This window comes from Mesoplodon densirostris, chromosome 3, assembly GCF_025265405.1.
Source record: "Mesoplodon densirostris isolate mMesDen1 chromosome 3, mMesDen1 primary haplotype, whole genome shotgun sequence".
Taxonomy (NCBI): domain Eukaryota; kingdom Metazoa; phylum Chordata; class Mammalia; order Artiodactyla; family Ziphiidae; genus Mesoplodon; species Mesoplodon densirostris.
Window position 1 is genome coordinate 93,492,623 of NC_082663.1, and position 13,102 is coordinate 93,505,724.

The 13,102-nt window shown below is 46.5% G+C and overlaps 1 protein-coding gene across 2 annotated transcripts in view; it reads left to right on the forward strand.

Annotated features, from left to right (window-relative positions):
- The window catches only part of MCC (MCC regulator of WNT signaling pathway), a 275,062-nt gene that overhangs the window by 208,268 nt on the left and 53,692 nt on the right, over positions 1-13,102 (forward strand). For both annotated transcript variants that reach the window (XM_060093238.1, XM_060093239.1), the window contains one exon: positions 12,837-12,983. In XM_060093238.1, coding sequence (XP_059949221.1) covers positions 12,837-12,983 — 147 coding nt within the window. The remainder of the gene's footprint in view (positions 1-12,836; positions 12,984-13,102) is intronic.

The following is a 13,102-nucleotide window of genomic DNA, read 5'->3' on the forward strand; positions in this document are numbered from 1 at the left end:
GTTCTAAATCCGTTGGTGCCTGTTTCTAACTACTGCACTGGTTCTGAACACCTGATCGAATCCACTTTCAGTGTTCGCCCACGTTATCTTGAAGGGCACTTGACAGTCAGTGTTCATGCTTAAAGGGAAAGAGGAGTCCAAACCAAATGAAGGAGTCTGCTTAGAAAGAGTAATGACCTTAAAGGTTAACCATGTGTTTTATTATGTACTTCTTTCTACTAATTAATTCATTTATAATATGTACTTACTATTAGGCTGACCACCCTTACTGGGAGATAAGATGTAAAGCCTCATGCTGAGGTGTCCAGAGCTGGTCTGTCTCTGAAGCAGCCATTCACTTCATCTGAATTATCTCCCATGATAGGCTACGTCAGTATCGCTTTGATATTTTTAACTAAAAATCAGTAACAGCAGAGATATTTCTAGAAGTGAAACTGTTGTGACCTTATATAGGTTAAATAAAGATTCATCTCCGTTTTGCCTTATTTAGCCTTAGATCTCATGTGAACTCTTCCCACTCAGCCTCCCTCTCCGTGATACTTTTCTTGTCTGTATATTGAAAATGCAGGACTGCAAAACAGTACTTTATATTTCCTGTGAATTTATATGTGTATAAATGTGCCTGAATTCTACATGTGTGTATGCAAAAATATTTAAAATAGAGCAGAACAATTTAAGCCAATCTCATAATAGTTATGGGGGTGGGGGGAGAGAGTACCTACGAGTATGGGTCAAAGGATATTTTGAACACTTCTGTAGTGTCCTAGTTTATTTTTTTAAGTGTGTATTCTTACAGTTGTATGGTTTTTGTTTGTTTGTTTGTTTGTTTTTATGTGGTACATGGGCCTCTCACTCTCGTGGCCTCTCCGGTTGCGGAGCACAGGCTCCGGACGCTCAGGCTCAGCGGCCATGGCTCACGGGCCCAGCCACTCCGCGGCATGTGGGATCTTCCTGGACCGGGGCACGAACCCGTGTCCCCTGCATCAGCAGGCATACTCTCAACCACTGCGCCACCAGGGAAGCCCAGTTGTATGGTTTTTAATATATAGAAGTAGACTCACAGAAATAGAAGGGAAGCTACTATGCTAAAATATTAAGAGGCTAGTAAGTCTAGGCTGTGAAAAGGTAGGCATGTTTTTTTTCTTTCTACTCTTCCTTAATTTCAAATTGAAGAAACAAAAAAATAAAGTATGGATTATGGACCATGATCAGTATCTCCCAGCTTTAATAACTTGACATCCACACACAAGCACAGTTATTCTCTTTTGTCCTTGATGGAAATTTGTTCATATCTTACCTGTTCCATTTCTCTTAGGAGTTTCTTTATATGAGGAAGAAGATGCCAATATTAGCGAAGTTTAAATTCATAAAATACTTATTTAAAAAAAACACACAAAAAACAGCAACCCTGTTTTCACGTTCCCAGCCCTAATCTGGCCTCGTAGGAAGGAGCTGAGAGGAGGGCGATCTTGCTCCAGTGTTTCCTTCCACCTCAGTTTGGGAGTCCCGGCTGGCTCTTCCTTTGTGTGACTGGAGTATTAGTCAAGATGAGGATAGGTTACACAGCAGTAGCAAACTAACCCCCCAAATTTCAGTGGCATGGCCCACCAAAAGAGCTTATTTTCTGGTTGCACTGCACGTCCACTGCAGGTTTAGAGATGAGCACAGAGCTCTCCTCCATGTATTCACTCAGGAACCCAGGCTGATGGTAACCCATTATCTAAAACCTCACTTGAACAGACTCACCCCTGTATCTGAATGCTTCTGCTCACAGCCCATTGGCCAGAACTGTACAGATGCTCCACCTAACCGGAGAGGGGCTGGGAAGTATGAAGGAGCACATGGGTATTTGTTGAGCCATAAATGTTCCTAACACTGCTGATTTATTTGCTTTGAGTATGATACCAGATAGACTTGGACAGGAATCAGGGTGCCAGAGAAACTGGCGGTTCCACTCATCCATCTCGAGGTGGCTCTCAACATGCGTGACAGAAATCACTGGGAAGCTCTTTCAAAGAATAGATGCCCAGGCCCTTCCATGAGCCACCAAATCAATGAATGGGGTGTAGGACCCTCATACACTTCCCTGTTGTGATCCCAGCCATCTCCCAGACAGGAAAGGGAAGGCAGTGTCCTTCAGTCACTGGGCGTGTTCCAAGATCCTCTCCAGCCATCTTTACCTCTCTCCCCACAGGTGGAGAGAAAAGAGAGAACCACAGCCTTCTGGCACTTTCTATTCATGCCTAGCCTGCTCCTCCAGGGGCCACAGTATGATGAATCTTGCATCTGAAACAGGAGAGGTTCTCAACCCTGTCTGTCCACTCACCAGGGTCACATGAGCTATAGGAGTGGGTGCAGAGAGGGGTGTGCTCATCCTAGAATCTAGCAGGACACGGGCACCCTGGGGCTCCAAAGGCAAAGTGCATTGCCTGGCATAGGGAAGGACTTCCCGTGCTACCCGATGAAGGAAAATAGTGTTACAAGGTGCCACCTACCCATGCATTTTTTTTTCAGTGCAGTCTTGATAGTTTATTTTTAAGGACGCATTAATAATATTAATAGCATTAACATTCTTCGGATATTTTCAGACTAAACATACCCCTCTTGGACTAAAAATAGATACCTCTGAAGGCAAAGCAGGTCGCAGAGCCTGAATTGTGACACTGAACATGTTTTGAGCATTTACTTGTGATGAGCAGTGATTCATGCACATCTCATTTAGTCTGCACGAGAATTCTACAAGAGGTACTATTATACCCTTCTTAGATATGAGAAAACTGGGGCCCACAGAAGTTTAATAATCTTGGTCTATGCTGACATTAACTCTTAGCACCAAAGCTTTGGCTCTGGTAGCCTTACTGTGGGATGCAGCATTCATTTTTCTATTGTTTGGACTCCTTTCCTGCGTTCTCTCTGCTTTTTTTTCCCATTTCTTCTCCTGCTTCCACACAGACCAGAAGTAAAGCACCCTCTCGTATAGTTACGTGGGTGCCAGACTACTTAGGGTACCACCCATCCGTCTTCCTGGCATTCCAAAACAACACAAAGTGAAGACAAAATACGTCTGTTTCATAGAGAAAAGGCTATGTGTGCATATATTTGTCTTGAGCCCGACGGAGCATTATTGGCAAAGCCCGTCACCCCTCTTCTCTGTAGTTCAAGGAAGCTTTAAGTGCAATACAAGGCAGAGAACCCTCAAAACTCTGATTTCCTCGTGTCTTCTTTGGAAACTGTTTCTAAAAGGGCTTCGTTCACATTTGTGCCACGGAAACTGTGAAGCAGCTTTTTTAGCTGCGGGCACCGATGTTGGCTTATCCATCCCTGTCTCCCTTCCCCAGCCTCTGCTCCTGTGAGGAAGTCCAGCTGCATAAAGGCGAGCTCTTGGCTATAAAGCATGTAGCTGACTCCGTTTGTTTGAAAGCTGGTAAGACATGAGGAAGACAGCCAAAGCGCTGACCTTTTCCCTGACACAGCCACTTAGGTAATCCAGTCCAGGTTCCTTCGTGGGCTGTAGAACAAAAGAACACAATACACCCATCACATCTTCAGAGAATGGAAATGCTGCTGGGCTTGCTTTCCTCCTTCTGCAAATAAATTCTGATTTCTTATCTGTTGGAGGGCTCCAAGAAGGAAAAGTCTTATAAAATCTCCAATAGGAGGAAGTGGTTCTCTGCAAAACACTCCCCAAGCCTGGACTTAGAGGAGGCAGCTTTCTTGAGACTCCACCAGACTCACCGCCTCAAGCTTGTTCAGTAGAACTTTTCCGGCCCCGTGATCCTCAGCCCGCTGCAGGGTAGAAATCATCTCATCTCAGCCAGCCCCAATTCACAGTGAAACTATGGATTACGACCTAACTGCCCGAAATTACGGCTACGCAGCGACCATTCCTCCGTTATCATCGGCGGAACAGGCTCATTCTTTTATGGCTAATAATAATGTTTCTCATCCTACTCAGGACTCCGGTGCCACCTTTCTTTCGTGCTTGTCACTCATCTGTGGACCACATTCACAGATGCCTTCATCAGCACACTCGGTCATCTCGTTGTCTGTGCTCCTACCATGGTCCTGGGGAGAGCAAAGGGCCAGTAGCTGCTCCGCTTATGCCCGCCCCTGCCTCACTCTCCCGGTGAACTGCCCGCCTTCCCGGAAAACTACCTCTGTGCCCACCCCAGCGATCTTTGTCCGCGACAGCTCTAGCCCCAGACTCTTCCTCCTCGCCAGCATCTCGCTCTCTGGCTCTGCACAATCTCTCAGGCTCCCTAGTGCCCATCTTTGTGTTTACTTTCTTTCATTTGTTTTTTTTTTTTTTCAATTTGGCCTGCGGGGCAGAAAAATAAGCTAATTACATCCCTCTGTTAAAGCACACTCATTGATCGTGAAAAGGCCCTCTTTTAATTTATGTATTGCTTTTCTCCCCCACTCCCTGTCCCTCACTTTTATGTGTGTCCTTATACACGATGTTTTGTGTGTTGTTTTTAATTTACATCAGTCGTGTCGTGCTGTAGACTTTTTTCTTTGTTTCCCCCGAGCGCTCTGCTTTTTAAGGTCTGTGCATGTCGCTGTGTATGCATGAGGTCCGATGGCCTCCTGACATTCTGTCGTGTCCCCGCCACGGTTACCGCACCTGACCTCCAGACCTCCCACTACCACAAATAGTGCTCCAGTGCATATTCCCGTGCACACGTCCTCTTTGGTCCTGTGTGGAAATTCCTCTGGAATACATGTCCGGGAGTGAGGTTGCAGAGTCCTGGGCTGTGCAGGTTCTTACTTGGACCAAGTCCTGCAGTGCAGCTTCCCAGACTGGCCCACCCATCTGTCCGCTCACCGGCAGCATAGGAAGGTTCCTCCTGCCCCTACATCTCCGCCAGTTTTTGTGCTTATCACTATTCCTCTTACCCCATTCTTTTTCTGAGTTCAATGTTCTAATTCCTGAAAAGCCTGTGTCCTTGGGAAGTTCTTTCAGCAAAGGTCTACGGGTGCCTAATTCTTAATCTTTGAGAATATCTTTATTTTTGCCCACACTCTTCATGATAGGAGTATAGTTTTTTGTTGTTGCTTAGACAGATTACCACCACCAGTGGCGTAAAATAACACAGATTTATTAATCAGAGTGTCATCAGGGCTGTGTTCCTTCTCAGTTGTGCTTCCTTGCCTTTTCCAGTCATTCCTGCAAACTCCCTCTTACCACCTAAGGTAATATATTCACAGGTTTCCAGGATTCAGGTGTGGACATCTTTGGGGGCCATTACTCAGCCTACTGTAGTAGGCTAGGTATTGGATTTTCGGGTGACAGTTTTATTTGGCGATGTTCAGCAGATTGTCTTGAGACTGATGCTGTGTCAGACTCTGTTCAATGTGTTGAATACAGTAGTGAGTGAAACAAACCTACCCCCCTACCCCAGAGCCTGTGTCATCTCTCCCCACCTGACAGCTTTAAGATTCTCTCTTGGGCTTCCCTGGTGGTGCAGTGGTTGAGAGTCCGCCTGCCGATGCGGGGGACGGGGGTTCGTGCCCTGGTCCAGGAGGATCCCACATGCCGTGGAGCAGCTGGGCCCGTGAGCCATGGCCGCTGAGCCTGCGCGTCTGGAGACTGTGCCCTGCAACGGGAGAGGCCACGGCAGTGAGGGGCCCGCGTACCGCAAAAAAAAAAAAAAAAAAGATTCTCTCTTTATCCTTTCCCCTCGCTCTACATTTGCACCGCAGTGTTTCTAGATACGCCGTGTTTTCATCCTTTTCTTCCAGTTAGCACCAGCTGCATAACAAACCTCCCCAAACATGGAGACCTAAAACAACAATCATTTACTGATAACTGCATCCTCCTGGGGATGACTGGGCTCCAGTAGACAGTTCTCTCTTGGGCTCAGATGTGGTCGCAGTCAGATGGTGGCTGGAGCCAGAGTCGTCTTGAAGGGTTCCTTACTCGTTTGTCTGGTGGGTGAGGCTAGCTGCTGTCTGGACCTTAGCAGGGACTGTTGGTCAGAGCACCCACAAGCATCCTCTCCATGTGGCCTGTGCTTCCTCACGACAGAGTCGGTGGCGTGTAAGGGCCGGCATCCCAAGAGAGAGCTAGGCAAAATTGTATTGCCTTTTCTAACCTAGCCTTGGAAGTTATGTGGTAGCACTTCCGCTACACTCTGTTCATCAGATGCAATCTCTCAGGCCACGCGTGTGCAACGAGAGGGGAACTAGAGTCCAGTTACGGAGGGACTATCAAAGCATTTGCAGGGCTTCCCTGGTGGCGCAGTGGTTGAGAGTCCACCTGCCGATGCAGAGGACACGGGTTCGTGCCCCAGTCCGGGAAGATCCCACATGCCACGGAGCGGCTGGGCCCGTGACCCATGGCCGCTGGGCTTGCGCGTCCGGAGCCTGTGCTCCGCAGTGGGAGAAACCACAACAGTGAGAGGCCCGCGTACCGCAAAAAAAAAAAAAAAAGGCATTTGCAGACACATCTAAAAACTGCCACAACTACTTAGCACCTGACATGATACTTAAGTCTCGGGACTTATGTTGGTCTCTACATCTGGAAAACTCACCTGTTATCTTTTCAAATAGTGTTTCTCTGTCATTATCTGTGTTCCTGTCTCTGGAACTCCTTTAAAAGTGTGTTGAAGCCACCCAGTGACACTTGCATATTTTGTCCTTTTTTAGCTGCCCATGCTGTGTTCTGAATTCTCTGTACTGTGCTCCTGTTCACTACTTCTCTTTCCAATTTTATCCAGTCTAAAGCTTAACCTGTACATTGATTTTATTTCATTGACTACGTTTTCCATGGGCTTTTTTTTCATCTACCTATTCTTGTTTGATATCTGCCTATTTTTGTTTCGTAATTTATTGTGTACAGAAATTACTCCTTTTATCTCTTTAAGGGCCCTAAACATACTTGTGATTGTGATGTGGTTTACTGGTTGCTTTATTCTGATTTCTCCTCCAGTGGATTCATCTCCTGATTTAGCCTGCTGGCTCTCCTGTCTCATCCTCCTCTCCCTGCAGTCATCCTTCCATGTTGAGCAGCTCCATGGTCCTGGGCTCCCAGTCATGGGAGGCTTAAGTCTCTTCGTGTTCTCTAATGATATTGGGTGGTTTACCAGTTAGGTTTCTGGGGCAGTGAGTGGCCTGGCAAAATCCAGACCAGTTTTCAGTGTGAATTTGTAAGATTGGGGTCCCACACTAGGGAGCTAGGATAAACTTGGACTCCACACCCAAATGTGTTACAGGTCTGAGATGTTGGTTTCTTAGGCTTGACCCGTCTGCACAGCCCAGGGGCTCCTTTCCGGCTTCTGGGGCAGCGTGCTGAGTCCGCTTCTCATAGATGGGTTGGGCAGGAAGGCTCCCAGCTTGATGCTGGAGGATCAGCTCAAAAAGCCTGACCTGCAGGGGCCCCTGTTCCTCTCCCCACAACACACCCCGGCGTGCACACTCCACGCCCTGCTCTCCATCCCACGGCTCCCTGCTAACCTCTCTAACCTTATTTTTCACTTCGTTTCTGGCACCTGGAGATTTTACTATCTTTCTTTGAACCTTGGCAATGAATTTCTTTCTCGTTGTTCCTTTTTATGCAGCATTTCTATGCATTTTTCATAGGAGGCCTGTTTACTTTAGCTGAGGCTGTCATATGCTGGAAATTTCCATTTGTTCTGTATACAGACAGGTACCCCTCCTGTTTTCAGCGCTACTTCTCATTCTTGTCCTTCGTAGTACCTGCCGAGGCTGCATCTAAAGCCTGCCAACCTTCTTCTGGGTAGATTGGCCACCTCCCCTTGTATAGTTTATAGAATTTGCCTTTTTCCATTTTGTTTCTTTCATCAGTACTCTTCCTTCGACTCTGCTTTTAAGGAATGCGCCCAAATCCTCTGTCCGCTAATGCCTCAAGCACATTCCTTTCACTGCTACGGTTTTGATTCTTTTTTTATTCTTTACTACCATTTTCATGAGGTCTTTGGGGTTTGAAGAAAATAATGCCTGAATCAGTCTGCTGTCTAGAATGAAAAAGCTCAGCTGACTTCTCAGTGCTGCTGGTTAAGCCTCTCTCTCTCTCTCTCTCTCTCTCTCTCTCTCTTTCTCTCTTTCTCTCTTTCTCTTTCTCTCTGTCTCCCTGTCTCTCTGTCTCTCTTTGGGTTATCAGTCAGCTTCCTTTCTCATTTCTTTTCTTTCTTTTTTTTTTTTTTTGCGGTACACAGGCCTCTCACTGTTGTGGCCTCTCCCGTTGCGGAGCACAGGCTCCGGACGCACAGGCTCAGCGGCCATGGCTCACGGGCCCAGCCGCTCCACGGCATGTGGGATCTTCCCAGACCAGGGCAGGAACCCGTGTCCCCTGCATCGGCAGGCGGACTCTCAACCACTGCGCCACCAGGGAAGCCCCCTTTCTCATTTCTGACAGCTACTATTCCCTTCTTCTCTCCTAGCAGAAGACCTTAACTCTTGTCTCTAAGAGAGACAAAAACCATCAGGTGGGAGCCTCCTGTTTCCCATCCTCATTCTCGTCTGCAAACACACCTTTCTTATTATCTATCCTCACCTCTTCTTTCTCTCTTAGAGCAAAAGCTACCCCTTCCTACTGTCCTCAGTTGAGCCTTCGGTCCAACCAGCTACGTAGAGTCTCTCCTCCCACCCACATGGCTGCACCTTTTCCCTTGGCAACTTTATCCACATGTAGAAATCCAGTTCTGATCTCCTTCCCTCAGATTATATTTTTAATTGTTGACTGAATATCCTTCTTCATACATCTGATGGTTTCCTCAAATTCAGTGTATCCAAAGTTAGCATCTTTGTTTATCTCTGAGAAATCAGCTGCTTATGTTTTCCCCATTTTGCTGAGTAGTACCATGATCCGCTAAGTCATTCCAGCCACAAGTTTGGGTATCTTGTCCCTTTCTTGAATCGTTCTAGAACTGCATTGACCAATACAGTAGCTACTAGCCATGCAAAACTATGTAAATTTGAATTTCAATTAATTAAAATACGGTACAATTAAAAATAAAGTTCCTTAGGTATACTAGGCACATCGCATGTGGCTTGTGGCTACCGTTGTGGACGGTAGGGCTATAGAACATTCCTGTTGTTACAGGAAGTTCTATTGGACGATGCTGGCCTAGGGAGTATTAGCCATCTTTGCTCCCACTTCACTGATGGTATTTGAGCCCTCATCATTTCTCACGTGCAGCTTCGACTCACTTCCTTTCTCTTCCTCACTCCAGTCCATTCTCTTCTCTAATAAAATGATTTTATGAAGCCCTTTTCGCTCTTTGGGAAGTCATTGAACCCTAAGCGAGAGAAGCAGACTGCTGGCATTTTACTGTCATTTCCTTCCTTGAACCTTCAGAGCCCCCCATGACTTTTCCTCTTTTTATTTGCTTGTTAAACAGCTACCCAACCTTCCAGATTGTATGCCGGCGTTTCCTACTCTGGGAAGGCAAAATAATGCTTCTTTCACAACGCGGACACTCCTTGTTGGTGTCTCTTCTCAGAGCATGTTTCACGAGATGTCTGGCTAGGGCAGACATCTGAGCCTAGGACTCTGAGCCACTGAAAGACGAGAATCTCACCTGCATACTCTGCAGGTTTCAAATGTACGTAACAGACAAACTTCTCTTCTGGGCCTCTAGATGGGGCCTGGCTACATACTCACTTTAGGAGAAATGAGAAAATGGCCACTGAAGTCATGTTCTGTGTTCTGCTGTTGAAGAAGTCAACAGCAATTGGAAAAGGCTTTATGGGTGATGAATTACTTTCCCACAGTATCGATTCCTACGTAGGGTTCCTGTGATTCCCAGCTACCCCCTGACTCCAAACCACATATCTGGTTGAAAGAAAGATATTTTCTTTAATAACATATCTTCAGTGAAAGATGGGTATATTAGTTAATCACCTCAAACTTAGTGACATAAAACAACAAAAACATATTCTCTCACCGTTCTGGAGTATACAAAATCAGGGTGTTGGCAGGCTGTACTTCCTCCAAGCGCTCTAGAGAGAATCCTTTCTCGCCTCTTCCAGCTTCTGGTAGCCCTTGACTTGTGGCCAATCCCTGCCTCCATCTTCACACGGCCTTCTTCTCTGTGTGTCTGTGTCTCAAATCTCCTTCTCTTTTTTTTCTTACAAGAACACCAGTCATTAGATTTAGGACCCACCCTAAATCCAGGATGATTTCATCTTGAGATCCTTAGTTTAATTACATCTACAAAGACCGTATTTCAAAATAAGTTCCCATTCACAGGTACTGGGGGTTTAGAACTTGGATATATCTTTTGAGGGGGACACAATTCCACTTACTACAATGGGTAAGAATAAAAGTGAGGACTCCAACAGCAGTCTCTCTCCCTTCTCCTAAGCCTTACCTAAGCTGAATCAGGAGATTGGTTATAGCCTTCATTTCTGTGCATTTATTCATTTAAATTAAGACCCCACCTCCCAAGCCAGAAGAGAGAGGCTATTTAACTCAACCAGCTGTCTCTCTTTCTTTCCATGACAGACTCACTCCACCCCTTTCAGCTGGATTTTTTTCACTGCCTAACCATGATCATTAATTAATAAACGGTAGACCAAAATAAACATGATTCTCATCCTTTAGTTTTCAAAGACATTCTCCGCATCCAGAGCTTTTAATATGAGAATGGGTATTTAGATTTAGAAATCATTTTAAGCATGCGTGCCCATGCACAAGCACACCATGGAAAATGACTAGAAGCTCTTACTCTGTAGAGTAAAAAAGAACATAGGTACTTTTTCTGGCTTCATTTTTCAGTGTCATCTAAATTTTCTACAGTGGACATGTTTGACTTTAGTGATTAGAAGAAGAAACTTTTTTTTTTTATAACATGGGTAGTTTTAATGATGCTTTTATAAAATGCCCAGGACCATTTTTGCTTTTTTAAAAGAGAGATGAGTGGGCCAGTTGAGATTCTAGGAAGCCCAGACCACTGATTGTTTTGGGAATGATTCAGACACTTTTTAGATTTGGGAGTGGTGCTAACACTGTTGATTATTCAGGACCTCGTCAGACTTTCACAGTGGTAGAACTTGAAATCCATGGTCTCTACCAGAGTGGTTTCCCCGGTGCCAGGAAGCTGGCCTGATGGAAAAATGGGTCCTGTCCCTCTGCCATGGGGGCACAGAGAGGCACAGTTTATCAGGACGGTTCCAGAATGAGCCCTGTAATCTCCCACCAGCAATACCACTTGACTTTGACAGGCATGTGTTTTTCTAGTCTTTAAACTATTTTGAGGGCAGCTCTGTGTCTGGCCCTTTATGAGGACGACACACATTTCTGTTAACCCCCAGTTACTGGAAGCCACAGCAGAGCCAGCTATCAGGCACTTTTGAGCTGTTTCACCATTGAATGCAGTTCTCTCCGAGGGAATTTTCCTATTTTGGCTTCTAATATGCTGATGAATTATTGAAATTTCAATTACTTTTGGTTCCCAATTTAGCAGAGTGGAGACATGCAAGATATTGAATACGAAAAGCTCTCCAGTCGCTTTTAGAGAAGGGTTTGCCTGGAAGGGTTTGGCGTCAGGGCTGGCAGGGGTGCAGCCCTGCTCCTTCTGTGCCAGGGACACAAGTACCACGTGGCCTTGGCAGTCCCTTAGGTCACTGCTGCTCAAGGTGCGAGCCCCTGACCGGGACCTGGCATCTGCATCTCCTGGGAGCTTGTTAGATACGCAGACTCCTAGGCTTGGTCTCCACCTACTAATCAGAATCCCTGAGAGTGGCACCCTGGGCTCTGTGTTTTAACAAGCCCTCTGGGACATCCTGGTACACTGACAAGTTAGGGAAACCCTGCCTTAGATGTCCTGGTGCTAATTTTTCCCAGTGGGGTCTGGTGCCCATTTGTAAGGGCCCTTGGATGCTGCAGTCAGTGTGGCCCTTTAAGATAGATACTGTACGTAATGATAAAACTGTGATCAAGGTCATCAGAGAGACCAATTTCTAACAATCATCTTCACTTGCTTGGAACACTTCTCTCTTTGGAAGTCCGTGAGCCATAACCATAGAGAAGCAGGATTTGGACATTTAAATTCTGTGCAGGTAAATGTGTGTTCTAAATGTAATTGAAAGGGCCCTGTGTTTCTCTGTACCAAAGGGCTATTTAGATATTCCTTCCCACTGTCCCCAGGTTAATCTCATCTCGAAGTCCCTTGGAGAGGAGCCGTGGGTACCATCTCTGCCTTGTCATCTTAGCCTCACCTCCTTCCCAGGACAGGTCTCTGTCCTACACTGTGCACACTGAATAACTTGCAGTTCTTCAGACACAGTGTGTCATCCAAGCTACTCTCCCTGCCCCACCACCAAAGCCAGCCCCTTACTCATCTCATCCCTTAAGCCCTGTTCACCTGTGAGGCTCTACTCAACGATGGCTCCCTAATGACTTCAGGTGAAGTCACTCTCTTCGCCTTTTCTGCTTCCTGCAAACTCTGGATAGATATTTATAGCATGCACGTGTGCTTGTGTTGAAATCGTCTCTCTCTGCTGAGCTCCGAGGTCCACGCGAGTACAGATTTCATCCTGGGTTCTGTCCCCTGTGCCCATGTGTGTCAGGCACACGAGGCTGAATGAATAAACATCCCTCAAAGATGGTCATTCTACTTCTGCTGGAAGCTTCCAGTGCCTTAGGAAACACGTTTCCTTCATACTTTTGAAGAACAGATATACTTGGCCAGCACGTGGCGGACTAGTTAAGAACAACAGTGCATTCTATGTGGACTCAACCGACTTAGCTTTTCAGGGAAGCCGGTTTCTTAACGTAAATGAAAGCTCTGCCCTCTCCTCCGCCAATCTGGCTGTTCTCCTCTTTGGCCGGGGAACCCACCCGCTGTATCTGAAGGTGTTCTTTTTTTCAGGTTCGAGAGCTTCAAACTAGACTGCAGAGCGTGCAGGCCACAGGACCCTCCAGCCCTGGCCGCCTCACTTCCGCCAATCGCCCTGTTAACCCCAGCACCGGAGAGCTGAGCACAAGCAGCAGCAGCAATGATATCCCCATCGCCAAGGTGAGCTCCCGGGGACGGCAGGGACACCTCCTGTTACCTGGCTGCCCCAGCCTCTGTGGAGCAGGGCCGCTGTGCAGGCATGCAGTTAGCTCAGCTGGCCCCCAGGGGCTTCCTGGGGT